We start from the raw sequence: 19,306 nt of genomic DNA, 5'->3' as shown, positions 1-19,306 counted from the left end.
CTGTGCCCAATAATGTTTTTACCAAGTTATGTCCTGCTACCATATTGTGTTGTTGTCATGTGTTGTTGCCATGATGTGTTGTTGCCTTCGGTCTCTCTTTATGTAGTGTTGTCTCTCTTGTCATGATGTTTGTCCTATATTTTTATTTAATTTATTTTTATTTTTAATCACATTTTGGTAGGTTGTCATTAAAAATAAATACAATAATGTGTGCTTTGTCCAATATATATATTTTTTATTCCCAATCCCAAAAGGAGGCCTTTTGATAGGCTGTCATTGTAAATAAGAATTGTTTTTTTAACTGACTTGCCTTGTTAAATAAAGATGTTAAAAATGAAATACAAATAAATACATGAGGACGCTTTACGTGTAGCTGATGCAACCGGACCTGATTCCTACAGTCCAGTAGGTGGCGGTAATGCACCTTTGAAGTTGGTTGCTAGGAGCCAATAAACTTCATTAGAAGAAGAATTCCTCATTGGCGTCGCCCTGTGCTGAAAGGTGTGCTTCATGGCGGTGGCAGTTTCTGCGGTAAATAAATCGAATAGCATTGTTTTTCGATTATATTTTACACCAATGGTCAAACTCTGATGGTTAAAAGGGATTATTGACCATATTTTGAACAGCTCATCGTTGAATGCGTACAGTACAAGCTTGTCCTGCACTCCTCCTGTTCCCTTATTCAGTTGGCTAACGTTAGATGGCTAGCTAGTTAGTTAACCCAGCCTGACACTGGCTCGTTAGTTAGCCATTACAAACCCAAACGCTATTTAGCTCGCTAACGTTACTGTCGAGTAAATGTGAATTGAGTACCGTTAGTTAGCTAGGTCTATAAATCCCGCTCTTTGCTAACTATGAAGCTAACGTTCGTTCTCTAGGTACTAACCAACGAACTTGCATCTTTCGATAATAGTAGTTAACTCATGTTAGATAGTTACTAGTAGTACCGTCACTCGCGAAACTGGGTAGGCGCCAACTAGCTAGCTCTCCAAGTCGGCTGGATGTAGTTAACTAGCTACCTAACTAGTCAATAGTCTGTCATAGCTGAGGTGAACGAGTAACGTTAGTAGCTAGGGAGGTCGAACGATCAGCCTGCTACACATACCCTGGCGTCTGACGCTCTGATATAGAGCTCCTGGTTAAATTGTGTTTATGAGCCTTTCTCCATGGTTAAAGTAGGTAGAAAGATGTGTTGAGTTACTATGACATATTTCATTATATTACGCTAGTGTCCCTATGGTGGCCAGGAAGTGTTACTACGTTTGACTGACGTTATCAACACACAAGAACAGGAAATACACATTTTTACTTCCGATTGGTGATGTTAGTATCACGTTTATAGTCATAACGAGCTCAAAATTCCATTGCTTGAAACGGATCAGTAACTTAGCTGTCATTTTCAGACCACTGTGGCTAGGAAATAAAATCGGCCGCTCCTCCCGTAAGTCTCTGGCCTCATGAATTTGAGGGTTAAACTATCATTCAAAGGAAATGCAACCGTGGTCGCTATTTAGAAACTGGTGATTGGTTAAAATTATCCTGTGAAAACTGTTTCCTTTTCCGTATTGACCATAATTTTCTCAATTTTCTAAGTTGATAAATGGCTACATACAACATGTTGTCATTTATCAACACACATGTAGTGTGTCCAAGTTCATTGAGGTTTGTCTGTTAGAACATAGCTTCCCAAACTTGTCCTGGGCACCAGGACACTACACAGCTGATTTCAAATGATCAGAGCTCGATGAAGAGTTGGTCATTTAAATCAGCTGTGTAGTGGGGCCCTGGATCACGTTTGGGAGATGCTGTGTTAGAAGAGTGCGAATGATTTCAATACAATATCAATGAGAGTGATTCATTTGCATGCGCTATTGATTACAGTAGAACAGGGCAAATTGACTTTTTGGTCCACCAGTCACTGTGGCAGTTAGATTTTAAAATCTACAAGTCACTCAGATTTTTTACCAGCCAAAATATATATTTTTCCTGCTCAAATTACACCAACAAAAAAAGATGAGCATGCTTTGTAATGTTTCTAAAACAATACATGTATTACTAGTAAGAAGTAATGTGGTATATTGTTTAATTGCATTTTTTGTGACCTGAGTCTTTTAACCAAAATATCACAGATGAGACACGTTTGCCTGCCCCTTTAAGGGCGCAATGTTATTGCGGTAACCTGACTCGTCATGTTTGTGCCTGTGAGATTGAATCTGCGTTGTCTTCTCTTTGCGAGCAGTTGAAACTCAAACATAGAGAAATGATCTTGCTTGTGAACAAAACTATGTAAATAGCCGAGAAACACAAGGACAAAGTCTCACTTCAGTGGACTTTCCTTTCAAGTAATTAGACCAACTTTTATACCTGTGCGCTTCTAAAAATGAAACTTTCTCTCAGCTCTTCACATGCACACAGCCCCCAGCCAGGCAGTGTTGCAGCGTGAGCTGGAATAGGCTATATAGGATACATCGTTCTTTGACTTTGTGCAATTAATTTACCAGCTATGAAACAAAACGGCAGAAATACTTTGAAAACTGCTACCGCAACATTTATTTGACTCTAAATGTGGGGTCATACTTGACTATTTTTGTTCATAAATGTGAGTGAAATGGTGCCCTGAACATCTGCCAACGTGGCCGGTGAAAGGGACATTTTATCCACCACTGCCAAAATCTACCTGCATTTGGCTGGTTAATTTTAGGCCCTTCAGTAGAACAAGCTAATCAATAACACTTGGTAAATAATGGTGCGTGTGCAGTTTAGAAGGTACTAATTTAGTGTGAAACATTCATAGGGAGTAACATTTATGTTTTGGTCTTCAAAATATCACAACTTATTTCAGCATATTGATTATGAATTTGGACATCTAAAACTGGTGTTTTGACACTTGGCCATAAATCAAAAAGTCAGGAAGCAGCAACAGTATCATTTTCAGTGTATGTTTTAGAAATTTAAATATTAATGGTACTTACATTTTATACAGGATTTTACATTATTAGGTAAAAACTACCGAATGAGCTGCAAAATACAAACAAAAAAAGTAAGTACTTAAGTATTTTTACTTAAGTACTTTACACCACTGCTCAATTGAGATAATTTCCACTAGGACTACACGATACGGGCAAATAATCTAGGACTTATTTTTAACCAAATGTTGCAATTGCAATTTGACTTTTGAATTACAGCAGAACTGTTGGAATCATGGAAGTAGAATGACTATTCTAATTCTGTAGTTAGAATAGTGTTTGAGATGACAACAAATTAAAATGCCAGGGAGGAGTTATTGTGACAGGGTAGGATCTAAAGTGTTGCCTAGTGTTTCCTAGGGGACCTTATAAGCTTTTGGCTTCATTGCATGGTTTTTCTTAGATACTTCATGTAGCTAACATCTTGCTTTGCATATTCCTCATTGATTTAGAATATACTGTTGCACAAACAACATGCTGATTTAAGTCTACAGCATCACTGGTATCATCAGGCTGTAATAGCTAGCTATGTTTGCTCTTACTCAGTACATTTATTAGCTAGCTAGCTGTTAGCATTAGCGGCTAACAATTAGCATCTCACAAGATTTAGGGCAACTTGCTAAGAAAATACTAACTAGCTGTTTGCTGATGTAAGAAACACAAACTAATAGTGTCATTATAGAAAGCTACTGGTTTTATATTAAGAAGCAAAGTGAAAATAACACTGTTGTTACCAACATTGTTGCATGTGCTGCATTGACCATGCAGACTGAACGCAAGCGTCTCGTGGTTGAGGAACATCAAATGTGCTCCTTGAGTGACAGGGGGCGTGGCTAGGTCCGTGTGGAAAGTGGCGCGGAGAGAGATGACTCAAGTAGCGAAGTAAACTAAAAATTGACATTACACATGGCGTATCACATTTAACAAACCAAACATTCCAATCCCGGTATAGAAGGTAAAGTAAAAACCCAAACCGGTCCCTGCATCAATACCAGTATATCATAAAATACAGTATACTGCCCAGCCCTAAATCACACATATCGATATAATGTTGAAATCAATAGAACAAGAGGGGTGGGAAGTCAGGTTGCACGTCCTGTTCAATGTTACATTACTGAAAAACCACAGGCAATCTGGGAATTTTATATATATATACTGCTCAAAAAAATAAAGGGAACACTAAAATAAAACATCATAGATCTGAATGAATGAAATATTCTTATTAAATACTTTTTTCTTTACATAGTTGAATGAGCTGACAACAAAATCACACACAAATTATCAATGGAAATCAAATTTATCAACCGATGGAGGTCTGGATTTGGAGTCACACTCAAAATGAAAGTGGAAAACCACACTACAGGCTGATCCAACTTTGATGTAATGTCCTTAAAACAAGTTAAAATTAGGCTCAGTGGTGTGTGTGGCCTCCACGTGCCTGTATGACCTCTCTACAATGCCTGGGCATGCTCCTGATGAGATGGCGGATGGTCTCCTGAGGGATCTCTTCCCAGACCTGGACTAAAGCATCCGCCAACTCCTGGACAGTCTGTGGTGCAACGTGGCGTTGGTGGATGGAGCGAGACATGATGTCCCAGATGTGCTCAATTGGATTCAGGTCTGGGGAACGGGCGGGCCAGTCCATAGCATCAATGCCTTCATCTTGCAGGAACTGCTGACACACTCCAGCCACATGAGGTCTAGCATTGTCTTGCTTTAGGAGGAACCCAGGGCCAACCGCACCAGCATATGGTCTCACAAGGGGTCTGAGGATCTCATCTCGGTACCTAATGGCAGTCAGGCTACCTCTGGCGAGCACATGGAGGCCTGTGCGGCCCCCCAAAGAAATGCCACCCCACACCATGACTGACCCACCGCCAAACCGGTCAATGCAGGAGGATGTTGCAGGCAGCAGAACGTTCTCCACGGCGTCTCCAGACTGTCACATCTGTCACATGTGCTCAGTGTGAACCTGCTTTCATCTGTGAAGAGCACAGGGCGCCAGTGGCAAATTTGCCAATCTTGGTGTTCTCTGGCAAATGCCAAACGTCCTGCACGGTGTTGGGCTGTAAGCACAACCCCCACCTGTGGATGTCGGGCCCCCATACCAACCTCATGGAGTCTGTTTCTGACCGTTTGAGCAGACACATGCACATTTGTGGCCTGCTGAAGGTCATTTTACAGGGCTCTGGCAGTGCTCCTCCTGCTCCTCCTTGCACAAAAGCGGAGGTAGCGGTCCTGCTGCTGGGTTGTTGCCCTCCTACGGCCTCCTCCACGTCTCCTGATGTACTTTCCGGTCTCCTGGTAGCGCCTCCATGCTCTGGACACTACGCTGACAGACACAGCAAACCTTCTTGCCACAGCTCGCATTGATGTCCCATCCTGGATGAGCTGCACTACCTGAGCCACTTGTGTCTTATGCTACCACTAGAGTGAAAGCACCGCCAGCATTCAAAAGTGACCAAAACATCAGCCAGGAAGCATAGGAACTGAGAAGTGGTCTGTGGTTTTCACCTGCAGAACCACTCCTTTATTGGGGGTGTCTTGCCAATTGCCTATAATTTCCACCTGTTGTCTATTCCATTTGCACAACAGTATGTGACATTTATTTTCAATCAGTGTTGCTTCCTAAGTGGACAGTTTGATTTCACAGAAGTGTGATTGACTTGGAGTTACATTGTGTTGTTTAAGTGTTCCCTTTATTTTTTTGAACATTGGTTTAGGACTTGTAGAAGACCGCCAGCTACATTTTGGATGGTTGCATTTTTGTTTTTTAGGGGGTTACCAATTCGGAAAGGTTATCATGTTGGTGCTGCCAAAGTGTTTTATTCATGAAGGCTACACTGTCCTGCAAAATCATCCCTTTGTTCCGTATTTGGGTATTTTAAATGTGGTCACCTTAGTTGTATGTGCTGTTTAAACTAACATACCAAGACAGCACAGAAACTTGGAATAATCTATATATGGTTGGTTAGATGAGGATTTGTAGAAGGCTGCTATCTATATTTTGGAATGTTGGATGTCGATTTCGGGAGCTGCCAATACGGAGATGGGAACAAACCACTTTAAAAAAAAATTGGACTTCAACGAATCATGACCTGGCATAGGATATTAACGCTGACAAGGGTTGGCTGTTACTTGAGTGTTAGTTTGACTCTCAAATCCATGTATTGGTGTGCGGTCAGCGACTTTTCTAGAGAGACCGCCCAGAATTATCTGTGCCATTTTGAGAAGAAAATGATTGCTGTGTTCTCCAGTGTGTGTGTGGCAAAATTAACAGTACAAAACCAAAGAAATGTATCTGTTTTTAGCAGCTGATCTTGTCGTTGTGTTGACCATAAACTGCTATACTAACATCGCCGATCTGAGGTTAAAAGGATGTGTAATTCCCCCCAATTCGATATGTTCAAAATGTCAGCATGTGTAGTGTAGTAACACATACTGTCCACATCATGGAAAGTAGCATAAGGTAGTGCCTTCAGAAAGTATTCATACCCTTTGATTTATTCCACATTTTGTTGTTACAAATGTAGATTTAATCCTGCCTGGCAGGATATTGATGTTTATGAATTGGTTTTGCCAGACCCAACCAGGGAGGTAGTGGAGGGTAAACACACTTAAACGCTGTTTACGCACCGTTTGATTTTGTTAATTATTGTTTACCCACTTATTGCATTCCCAGCGTTTGATCAATGCTCAGAAGGCTTCTTGATCTGAGTTCTAATTGCGCCAGCCTCTGCGAACAAGTGGAATCGTGAATGATTTGTGTGTGCTGTTATGTTCGTCTGTTCCTCCAGATTTGCCGTGTTAGCTGCGCATTCATTCACCACTCTGTCCAATGGGAAACTTTTCCCACGACATAGACGGAGAGGTGAAATGAGCTACCTCAGTCCAGACCTACAGTGGCAAGTAGCAAAGACGCCGTTGACGGTGGGAATTCTTTTAACATCCCTTGACTCCTGCGGTGTCAGCAGACATTCCCCCAATCAACCCCCCCGACTCTCGGAGAATGAGTGTTGATGTTTCAGTCAGATATCTAGCTAGCTAGGTAGCTCAAGGGCTCTGGCTCTTAGCCAGGTAACTAGCTATAACTAGCTGACTAGAAGGATGATGACTGAAATTAAGTTAGCTATAATCAAAATACCTTTTCTTTATAGAGAGTAGTGAGACATACAGTGTTGAGTCAGGCTGCAATGGAGGCAAAGGAGATACACAGAGAGAGGAAGCATTGAAACAAGCAGGGAGAGAGGTTAGTTGTACAGTGGTTCCAAAACTGGGGTCCGGGACCCATGTGAGGTCTTCTAAAATTTTAATAGGGTTCCCTGAGAGTAGGGTTCCCTGAGAGTCTTTAATCTTATCAAACACACAGTTTTTTTTCTCTTCAACTGGGTATAGAATACCACATTTTAGTAAACTAAGGGCCGTTTACACTTTCAGAATTGTTTTTCATGTAATTGTGTTGTGACAGCCAGAGGGATGACAAATTGAGTGAAATACAGTATAAAGACAATTTAATATGTACACAGAACAAAAATATGAACACAACATGCAACAATTTCAAAGATTTGGCTGAGTTACAGGTCATATAAGGAAATCAGTCAACATCATCAGTCCTGACTTACCACTCATGTATGTCGTAAATAAAGAGTGAAACATGTATTATTGAGGAGAACTTGTAAGGTAGTGATGAATAGTAAGTCAGTTTTCCCCCCTTGAAGTAATGGTGATATACTGCCGTCTGTTAGCGACTAGAAACAATTACATAATAGGAACTATTACAAATGGATGGTTATTAAATAAATATTAGTGCTTGAAAAAGTACTTGAAAGTCCTTGAATTTGACTTGCCACTTGGTCCCCTTTGCCTCTGTAACAGCCTCCACTCTTCTGGGAAGGCTTTCGACTAGATGTTGGCACATTGCTGCAATGATTTTCTTCCATTCAGCTACAAGAGCATTAGTGAGGTCAGGCACTGATGTTGGGCGATTAGGCCTGGCTCGGAGTCAGTGTTCCAATTCATCCCAAGTGTTCGCTGGGGTTGAGGTCAGGGCTCTGTGCAGGTCAATCAAGTTCTTCAACACCGATATTGACATAACATTTCTGTATGGGCCTCGCTTTGTGCACTGGGGCATTGTCATGCTGAAACAAGAAAGGGCCTTCCCCAAACGGTTGCCACAAAGTTGGAAGCACAGAATCGTCTAGAATGTCACTTTATGCTGAAGCGTAAAGATTTTCTTCACTGGAACAATGGGGCCTAGCCTGAACCATGAAAAACATCCCCAGACCATATCTTCTCCACCAAACTTTACAGTTGGCACTATGGATTGGGGAAAGTAGCGTTATCCTGGCATCTGCCAAACTCAGATTTGTCCGTTGGACTGCCATATGGTGAATTATGATTCATCACTACAGAGAACGTGTTTCCACTGCTTCAGAGTCCAGCCGACACTTGGCATTGTGCATGGTGATCTTAGGCTGCTCGGCCATCGAAACCCATTTCATGAAGCTCCCGACAAACAGTTATTGTGCTGACGTTGCTTCCATAGGCAGTTTGGAACTTGGTAGTGAGCGTTGCAACCGAGGACAAACGATTTTTACACGCTTCAGCACTCAGTGCTCCCGTTCTGTGTGCTTGTGTGGCCTACCACTTCGCGGCTGAGCCTCTGTTGCTCCTAGATGTTTCCACTTCACAATAACAGCACTTGCAGTTGACTGGGGTAGCTCTAGCAGGGTAGAATTGATCAATTATGTGCCACGGCTATAGTGCGCTCCGTACGTCATTAATAACCTCTTAGACCTACTTTTTTCAATTTCCGCCTGAAGACATACCCAAATCTAACTGCCTGTAGCTCAGGCACAGAACCAAGGATATGCATATTCTTGGTACCATTTGAAAGAAAACCCTCTGAAGTTTATGTAAATGTGAATTGAATGTAGGAGAATATAACACAATAGATCTGGTTTAGATAATACAATGAAAAAAAACATACGTATTTTATTTTTATTGTTGTATCATCATCTTTAAAATGAACAAGATAAAACAAACATTCAGATAGGATGATCGACACTTTCAGTGAAAAACATGAGGGCGACAGTACTTGTGCAAAGTTTCAGAATGATAACTTCTAAAATGTGTGCTACATGACATTTATCATGAAGTCACCCAGGTGTCCCACACAAGTAGCCCAAATGTACCCAAGTGGCCAAATTGGTGAAGTTATTCATTTTAAATGGAATAACTATATACAAAATACCAAAATGGTATTCTAATACACACCCCCCAAAAATGGAGAGAAAACACAATATTATGCTGCTGATGCCAGGTGCCATAGCACATCCATGCCTGCAGAAATACATTTGGGCAGATGAACACCACTTGTGGCAGGAGCTGGATGAACCAGCTTCAGTGGGGGATGGACACCTTGGCACTGGGGGCTCCCATTCGGAGTCAGTGTCACTGTGAAAGAAAATGTTCAGTTAGAATAGTTTCACATATAATAAACAGATATATATATATATATATATATATATATATATATATATATATATATATATATATACAGTGCCTTGCGAAAGTATTCGGCCCCCTTGAACTTTGCGACCTTTTGCCACATTTCAGGCTTCAAACATAAAGATATAAAACTGTATTTTTTTGTGAAGAATCGACAACAAGTGGGACACAATCATGAAGTGGAACGACATTTATCGGATATTTCAAACTTTTTTAACAAATCAAAAACTGGAAAATTGGGCGTGCAAAACTATTCAGCCCCTTTACTTTCAGTGCAGCAAACTCTCTCCAGAAGTTCAGTGAGGATCTCTGAATGATCCAATGTTGACCTAAATGACTAATGATGATAAATACAATCCACCTGTGTGTAATCAAGTCTCCGTATAAATGCACCTGCACTGTGATAGTCTCAGAGGTCCGTTAAAAGCGCAGAGAGCATCATGAAGAACAAGGAACACACCAGACAGGTCCGAGATACTGTTGTGAAGAAGTTTAAAGCCGGATTTGAATACAAAAAGATTTCCCAAGCTTTAAACATCCCAAGGAGCACTGTGCAAGCAATAATATTGAAATGGAAGGACTATCAGACCACTGCAAATCTACCAAGACCTGGCCGTCCCTCTAAACTTTCAGCTCATACAAGGAGAAGACTGATCAGAGATGCAGCCAAGAGGCCCATGATCACTCTGGATGAACTGCAGAGATCTACAGCTGAGGTGGGAGACTCTGTCCATAGGACAACAATCAGTCGTATATTGCACAAATCTGGCCTTTATGGAAGAGTGGCAAGAAGAAAGCCATTTCTTAAAGATATCCATAAAAAGTGTCGTTTAAAGTTTGCCACAAGCCACCTGGGAGACACACCAAACATGTGGAAGAAGGTGCTCTGGTCAGATGAAACCAAAATTGAACTTTTTGGAAACAATGAAAAACGTTATGTTTGGCGTAAAAGCAACACAGCTGAACACACCATCCCCACTGTCAAACATGGTGGTGGCAGCATCATGGTTTGGGCCTGCTTTTCTTCAGCAGGGACAGGGAAGATGGTTAAAATTGATGGGAAAATGGATGGAGCCAAATACAGGACCATTCTGGAAGAAAACCTGATGGAGTCTGCAAAAGACCTGAGACTGGGACGGAGATTTGTCTTCCAACAAGACAATGATCCAAAACATAAAGCAAAATCTACAGTGGAATGGTTCAAAAATAAACATATCCAGGTGTTAGAATGGCCAAGTCAAAGTCCAGACCTGAATCCAATCAAGAATCTGTGGAAAGAAATGAAAACTGCTGTTCACAAATGCTCTCCATCCAACCTCACTGAGCTCGAGCTGTTTTGCAAGGAGGAATGGGAAAAAAATTCAGTCTCTCGATGTGCAAAACTGATAGACATACCCCAAGCGACTTACAGCTGTAATCGCAGCAAAAGGTGGCGCTACAAAGTATTAACTTAAGGGGGCTGAATAATTTTGCACGCCCAATTTTTCAGTTTTTGATTTGTTAAAAAAGTTTGAAATATCCAATAAATGTAGTTCCACTTCATGATTGTGTCCCACTTGTTGTTGATTCCTCACAAAAAAATACAGTTTTATATATTTATGTTTGAAGCCTGAAATGCGGCAAAAGGTCGCAAAGTTCAAGGGGGCCGAATACTTTCGCAAGGCACTGTGTATATATATATATATATATATATATATATATGAGGTTGAATATATTATTACAGACCTGCTAGATCTACTGTCTCTATTATATTATGACAGACCAGCTGTATCTACTGTCTCCATTTCACTTTGGCCATTGTTGTGGGCATGCTCTCCCCTCAACAGCCTCAAATAGGCGATTTCATTTCACAAATACTATTTTATATTATTAATTTCAAACAACGGCATTAGCATGAGAAGAACTTACCAGTCCAAAACGATGTCCTCTCCGTTCAAAAACTATTATTCCGTTTGGGAATCGCTAAATGAATCTTCCTCCATCAATTTCTTCCATAATTGTGTGTACATCTGTATATCTAGTTTTTCCTGACTTAGTCTCCATACTGATTGATATATAAACAGCTGAATATGCGCTTTACCAATACAATGCTGTGCGCAACATGTGTTGCTCCTTCCGATTCATTGATTGCAATGAAAACAAACATGACTGGAAAAGTCACATTCTGTGTGGGTATTTACCTCGAATGTGTCGACGAAAATGGAATGAGACGGAATTCACGACACAAGCGGTTAAAAAAATGTTTTGTGTTAGGCTATAAAAATTGATTTTATCAAACAAAAAAACATTCTTTGTGTAACACGGAGCATTGGGATTGCAAACAGAGGAAGATCGTCAAAGGTAAACTATTTATTTTATTGCAGTTTGATTTTGTTACGCCTGTGCTGGTTGAAATAGTTGTTTTTTATGGGGCTCTATCCCCAGATAATCGCATCGTATTCTTTCGCAGTAAATCTGACAACGCAGTTAGATTAGCAAGATTCTAGGCTTTCGAAACATGTGAGACACTTGTATTTTCATGAATGTTTAATATGACTATTTATGTAGCGATCACCGTATGTTGTCGAATTTCATCCCGCTATCTATCGGGTTCCGCGCGCAGAGAGGTCAAGTTGGAAAAATGGCAGAGAAAGGCAAGCGACTGACACGAACAGCCTGCTCTGCTCCTATCGAGTCTACTGCTGTGCTTTTAACTCAGTGGTTCCCAACCTTTTTCGTTTACTGCACCACCAAGTGAATTTTGCTCCGCCGTGAGTCCCCCAGGAAATACTCCATGTGCATTTTACCAGTAGACCTATGATCTCATGAGTCTTTTTAAGTACACCCCATTGATAGGCCAGGTACCCCCAAGGGATATAGTACGCCTGGTTGGGAACCATTGTTTTAGCTGACCCAAAATTACAAAGTAGCGATTGGTGCTTTGGAGACATGCTGAAGTATGGACTGACTGCTGGGAACATGTCTACAACTTCTTCAACAAGCTGTCAAACTATCCAGGGCTCTATTACCTTTCTCACAAGGAGCATGTGTGCGTCTAAGTTGTAGGTGCACACAAAGAAATATAGTAGCACAATTAAAAATATTTGAGGTATTAAAGATAGAATTCCCCAAAATTCTAGGCGCAATGGTTCTTCTTATTAAAACTTCCAGGTCGCACAGCTAACTATTTAGGCGCATATCTGAGTAAAATGTTCGCAGACTGTGAAGCCTTGCTGTCGTAAATAAGTGATAAGCTACACACTTTTTGTCAGTGCAGTGCCCAACCTTGGCTAGCTAGCTAACATTACATCCCTGTGTTTGTCAGTGAAGCTAGCTAGCAGCAAGCAGGCTACAGCAAACAAAATCAGCTGATGAAATCACCGGCGACCAAAATAGTTTATTCGGAAAGTCCAGACCCCTTGACTTTTTCCACATTTTGTAATGTTACAGCCTTATTCTAAAATGTATTAAATCGTTTTTCCCCCTCATCAATCTACACACACAATACCCCGTAATGACAACGCAAAAACAAAATATCACATTTACATAAGTATTCAGACTCTTTACTCAGTACTTTGTTGAAGCACCTTTGGCAGCGATTACAACCTTGACTCTTGGGTATGACGCTACAAGCTTCTTCTCTGCAGATCCTCTCTAGCTCTGTCAGGTTGGACGGGGAGCATTGTTGCACAGCCATTTTCAGGTCTCTCCAGAGATGTTCGATTGGCTTCAAGTCCGGGCTCTGGCTGGGCCACTCAAGGATATTCAGAGATTTGTCCCGAAGCCACTCCTGTTGTGTTGCCTGTGTGCTTAGGGTTGTTGTCCTGTTGGAAGGTGAACCTTTGCCCCAGTCTGAGGTCCTGAGCGCTCTGGAGCAGGTTTTCATCAAGGATCTCTCTGTACCTTGCTCCGTTCATCTTTCTCTCAATCCTGACTAGTCTCCCAGTTCCTGCCGCTGAAAAACAGCCCCACAGCATGATGATGCCACCACCATGCTTCACCATATGGATGGTGCCGCTTGGCGTCAAGAGTTAATTCTTGGTTTCATCAGACCAGAGAATCTGGTTTCTCATGGTCTGAGAGTCCTTGGGTGCCTTTTGGCAAACTCCAAGCGGGCTTTCATGTGCCTTTTACTGAGGAGTGGCCACTCTACCATAAAGGCCTGATTGGTGGAGTGCTGCAGAGATGGTTTTCCTTCTGGAAGGTTCTCCCATCTACATAGTCACTCTGACAGAGCTCCTGAAGTCTATCGGGTTTTTGGTCACCTCCCTGACCAAGACCCTTCTCCCCCATTTGCTCAGTCTGGCCAGGTAGCCAGCTCAAGGAAGATACTTGGTGGTTCCAAACTTCCATGTGTTCTTGGGGACCTTCAATGGTGCAGGAATGTTTTGGTACCATTCCCCAGATCCAGTCTGAGATCCAGTCACAATCCTGTATTTGAGCTCTATGGACAATTCCTTTGACCACTTGGCTTGGTTTTTACTCTGACGTGCATTGTCAACTGAGGGACCTTAGACAGGTAGGTGCCTGTGCCTGTCTGAAAACTTATGTAAATAAGGTATTTCAGTTTTTTTATTTTTAATACATTTCTTGAGCATCCTTGATGTTTCTACAACTTGATTTGGAGTCCACCTGTGCTAAATTCAATTGATTGGACATGATTTGGAAAGGCACACACCTGTCTAAGGTCCCTCAGTTGACAGTGTATGTCAGAGCAAAAACCAAGCCATGACGTCGAAGGAATTGTCCCTAGACAATTCATTATGGGCTATTGTGTTTTATATTTGATTAAAAAAGGTATCATATTTAATCAATTTTAGAATAAGGCTGTAACTTAACAAAATGTGGATGAAGTCAAGCGGTCTGAATACTTTCCCAATGCACTGTACTTGCACATTTTTTTGTGTGGAATTAGTTGTTTTTACAACTTTCTCACTGTCTGTCAGATTATGGGTCTGTGTTTTCCCCAGTGCCCGTGTTTCGTAGTGAGTGAGTCATGCAAAAGACCGGTTGCGAGAGACGATGCTCGCGAATGGCTTTTGAATTTTGGAATATTGAGTGTCAGTTAGGACGTCGAGTGTGCATTGTCTCACTGCTCTTTGTGGTGCATCCCTCTGGAGTTCATAAATGCCAAGTTAGTTTTTCTTCTGTGTCGTCGTCAATAGGGGGACCCAAATTCATGGCACCCACTGTAAAATGATGCACACTTATTGGGGAGATGGCACTCATTCACCCACATAGGCTTTTGAAAGAAGTGGCCACGTTTCTTCTTTTGGAAGACATTGTTATATTTTGTTAACATCATGTTTTCTTTAATCCTGTTATTCTTAGACTACACTAAATGTCTGAACCAAATATTTTAGTCTACATTTTTTTCCTGTTACAAAACCACAGTGCAGGTTTATCTAAATTGTCTATATTTTTGTATATCAAATATGTTACTGTTCCTCTGTGTCATTTTACCACCACAGTGTAATGATGAGCACGTTTTGTTTCAGAGCAAGCTCAAAATAGTCGCATCTTCTCAATTGTACCTGCATATTTGATAAACGGCTACTTGTCTCTCAAACCTAGGTCATGTATGCTAAATGGTGCAAAAGGCTTAATTTGCATTCTATTGTTACAAAACCAGCACAGTAGGAGATAGTGGATATAATTAGAACTTGTAAGTTAACTGCATTCATTATTGAGCCTTCCACTTGGGAGTCTCGGATCATATTTGAGTTTGGGGGTAGGGGTTGGTCATACGTAGTTGGCTTGTTTGTACTTGTTAGTTAAACCATCTCGGTCTTTTCTGAGTAGAGATTTGCAGAGATTTTATTTGGGTGTTTCCGGCAGAGATATGTAGTGGGTGTTTCCTCCCTGTCATCATAACCATACACTTGTGTGCCTGCAGGGAGGCGAGGCTCTGATGATGGAGAATGGACAGAGCACCGCCTCAAAGCTCGGCCTGCCGCCTCTCACCCCTGAGCAGCAGGAGGCACTGCAGAAGGTAAGGCCCCCTAGAACGGTTTTATTCCTGAGATTTTCACAAAAGCGAGAGGCCAACAGTGCAGACGTGGTATGCAGTATTCTTTTTTTCTGCTGAAGGAGTGGGGCAGTCACTCCTCACATATTTTTTTTGTTAATTGGATTGAACTGAAACGGGGAAGAAATATGGAGGAGAGAGTGTGCTTTAATGACAGTGCCCTATATAAAAGCAGGAAAATTGTCTGAAGTTTAACATGACAACATCTTTTGGATGGTAAACAATTTCATGATAACAATAATGGAATAATGAAGTCTAACCTCAACTTGACATTATTTCCCTTACAAATATATGAACCATTAATTATACATCTTATTTAGGAGACTATTTCCCTTACAAATATGTTATATGAACCATCAATTATACATCTTATTTAGGAGACCTGGGGCTATCATTACAAAAAGTCATGCTTGATGCTTTTGTGCAGTTTTCAACTGAATTGGTTAAGTGAATAGCTCAATTGATGTTGATCAGTGTCACACATTGTATGACATTACTTATAATTTCTGTTCAGAGCACAGTAAAATATATATATATATATATATATATATATATATATATATATATATATATATATATATATATATATATATATTTGACTCATTGACTTAACGTGTTAGCCCAGCCTATCAATATCAAAGCGACAAACCAAAGATATCCACATCAGGGTTTCCGTTAGCAAAATCTGGCGCCGGACAACGTGACCGGCAAGATTTGAATTTACCGGACATCCAAATGCGTTGGGTGTTTACTAGAGGTCGACCGATTATGATTTTTCAACGCCGATACTGATTATTGGAGGACCAAAAAAAGCCGATACCGATTTGTATTTATTTATTTGTAATAATGATAATTACAACAATACTGATTGAACACTTATTTTAACTTAATATAATACATCATAAAATCAATTTAGCCTCAAATAAATAATGAACCATGTTCAATTTGGTTTAAATAATGCAAAATCAAAGTGTTGGAGAAGAAAGTAAAAGTGCAGTATGTGCCATGTAAGAAAGCGAACGTTTAAATTCCTTGCTCAGAACATGAGAACATATGAAAGCTGGTGATTCCTTTTAACATGAGTCTCTTCAATATTCCCAGGTAAGAAGTTTTAGGTTGTAGTTATTATAGGAATTATAGGACTATTTCTCTCTATACGATTTGTATTTCATATGCCTTTGACTATTGGATGTTCTTATAGGCACTTTAGTATTGCCAGTGTAACAGTATAGCTTCCATCCCTCTCCTCGCTGCTACCTGGGCTCGAACCAGGAACACATCGACAACAGCCACCCCCTAAGCGTCAGTATAGAGACAAAGTAGAATCTCAATTCAACGGCTCAGACACAAGAGGTATGTGGCAGGGTCTACAGTCAATCACGGACTACAAAAAGAAAACCAGCCCCGTCACGGACCAGGATGTCTTGCTCCCAGGCTGACTAAATATATTTTTTGCCCGCTTTGAGGACAATACAGTGCCACTGACGCGGCCTGCAACCAAAACATGCGGCCTCTCCTTCACTGCAGCCGAGGTGAGTAAAACATTTAAACGTGTTAACCCTCGCAAGGCTGCAGGCCCAGACGGCATCCCCAGCCGCGCCCTCAGAGCATGCGCAGACCAGCTGGCTGGTGTGTTTACGGACATATTCAATCAATCCCTATACCAGTCTGTTGTTCCCACATGCTTCAAGAGGGCCACCATTGTTCCTGTTCCCAAGAAAGCTAAGGCAACCGTAGCACTCACTTCCGTCATCATGAAGTGCTTTGTGAGACTAGTCAAGGACCATATCATCCCCACCCTACCTGACACCCTAGACCCACTCCAATTTGCTTACCGCCCAAATAGGTCCACAGACGATGCAATCTCAACCACACTGCACACTGCCCTAACCCATCTGGACAAGAGGAATGCCTATGTGAGAATGCTGTTCATCGACTACAGCTCGGCATTTAACACCATAGTACCCTCCAAGCTCGTCATCAAGCTCGAGACCCTGGGTCTCGACCCTGCCCTGTGCAACTGGGTACTGGACTTCCTGACGGGCCGCCCCCAGGTGGTGAGGGTAGGCAACAACATCTCCACCCCGCTGATCCTCAACACTGGGGCCCCACAAGGATGCGTTCTGAGCCCTCTCCTGTACTCCCTGTTCACCCACGACTGCGTGGCCACGCACGCCTCCAACTCAATCATCAAGTTTGCGGACGACACAACAGTGGTAGGCTTGATTACCAACAACGACGAGACGGCCTACAGGGAGGAGGTGAGGGCCCTCGGAGTGTGGTGTCAGGAAAATAACCTCACACTCAACGTCAACAAAACTAAGGAGATGATTGTGGACTTCAGGAAACAGCAGAGGGAGCACCCCCCTATCCACATCGATGGAACAGTAGTGGAGAGGGTAGCAAGTTTTAAGTTCCTCGGCATACACATCACAGACAAACTGATTTGGTCCACCCACACAGACAGCATCGTGAAGAAGGCGCAGCAGCACCTCTTCAACCTCAGGAGGCTGAAGAAATTTGCCTTGTCACCAAAAGCACTCACAAACTTCTACAGGTGCACAATCGAGAGCATCCTGGCGGGCTGTATCACCGCCTGGTACGGCAACTGCTCCGCCCACAACCGTAAGGCTCTCCAGAGGGTAGTGAGGTCTGCACAACGCATCACCGGGGGCAAACTCCCTGCCCTCCAGGACACCAACACCACCCGATGTTACAGGAAGGCCATAAAGATCATCAAGGACAACAACCACCCGAGCCACTGCCTGTTCACCCCACTATCATCCAGAAGGCGAGGTCAGTACAGGTGTTAGATTACTTGTTGGTTATTACTGCATTGTCGGAACTAGAAGCACAAGCATTTCGCTACACTCGCATTAACATCTGCTAACCATGTGTATGTGACAAATACAATTTGATTTGATTTGAAGCAGCGTTTCCCATGCAGAGCAAGGGGAACAACTACTCCAAGTCTCAGAGCAAGTGACGTTTGAAACGCTATTAGCGCGCACCCCACTAACTAGCTAGCCATTTCACATCAGTTACACCAGCCTAATCTCGGGATTTGATAGGCTTGAAGTCATTAACAGCTCAATGCTTGAAGCACAGGGAAGAGCTGCTTTCAAAACGCACGAAAGGGATGTTTGAATGAATGCTTACGAGCCTGCTGGTGCCTTCCATCGCTCAGTCACACAGAAATACGAGCCTTAGTTTCCGGATTCGACCATATTAAAGACCTATCATTTCGAAAACAAAATGTTTATTCTTTCAATGAAATACGGAACCTTTCCATATTTTATCTAACGGGTGGCATCCATTAGTCTAAATATTCCTGTTACATTGTACAACCTCCAATGTTATGTCATAATTACGTAAAATTCTGGCAAATTAGTTCACAATGAGCCAGGCGGCCCAAACTGTTGCATATACCCTGACTCTGTGTGCAATGAACGCAAGAGAAGTGAGACAATTTCACCTGGTTAATATTGCCTGCTAACCTTTCGTTTAGCTAAATATGCAAGTTTAAAAATATATACTTCTGTGTATTGATTTTAAGAAAGGCATTGATGTTTATGGTTAGGTACACGTTGGAGCAACGACAGTCCTTTTTCGCCAAAGCGCACCGCATCGATTATATGCAATGCAGGACATGCTAGATAAACTAGTAATATCATCCACCATGTGTAGTTATAACTAGTGATTATGATTGATTGTTTTTAATAAGATAAGTTTAATGCTAGCTAGCAACTTACCTTGGCTTCTTGCTGCAGTCGTGTAACAGGCAGGCTCCTTGTGAGGCAGGTGGTTAGAGCATTGGACTAGT

General features: G+C 41.8%; 1 protein-coding gene across 10 annotated transcripts in view; it reads left to right on the top strand.

The window, feature by feature from the left end:
• The first annotated feature begins 431 nt into the window (after window positions 1-431).
• puf60a (poly-U binding splicing factor a) overlaps window positions 432-19,306 on the top strand; it is a 94,860-nt gene continuing 75,985 nt past the window's right edge. For 5 of the 10 annotated variants that reach the window (XR_016497794.1, XR_016497795.1, XM_021612585.3 and 2 more), the window contains exons 1-2: window positions 432-531; window positions 15,352-15,447. Coding sequence is in view for 6 of the 10 variants with exons in the window: in XM_021612585.3 (XP_021468260.1) it covers window positions 511-531; window positions 15,352-15,447 (117 nt within the window). In the remaining 4 variants the exon portion in view is untranslated. Of the gene's footprint in view, window positions 532-1,278; window positions 1,442-15,351; window positions 15,448-19,306 lie in introns of those variants that run through there. The other 5 variants (XR_016497796.1, XR_016497797.1, XM_090243459.1 and 2 more) reach the window with 3 other exon arrangements.

This window comes from Oncorhynchus mykiss, chromosome 8 (assembly GCF_057628025.1).
Source record: "Oncorhynchus mykiss isolate SJ-2025 chromosome 8, ASM5762802v1, whole genome shotgun sequence".
Lineage (NCBI taxonomy): Eukaryota > Metazoa > Chordata > Actinopteri > Salmoniformes > Salmonidae > Oncorhynchus > Oncorhynchus mykiss.
This window is presented reverse-complemented; position numbering and strand designations above follow the sequence as displayed.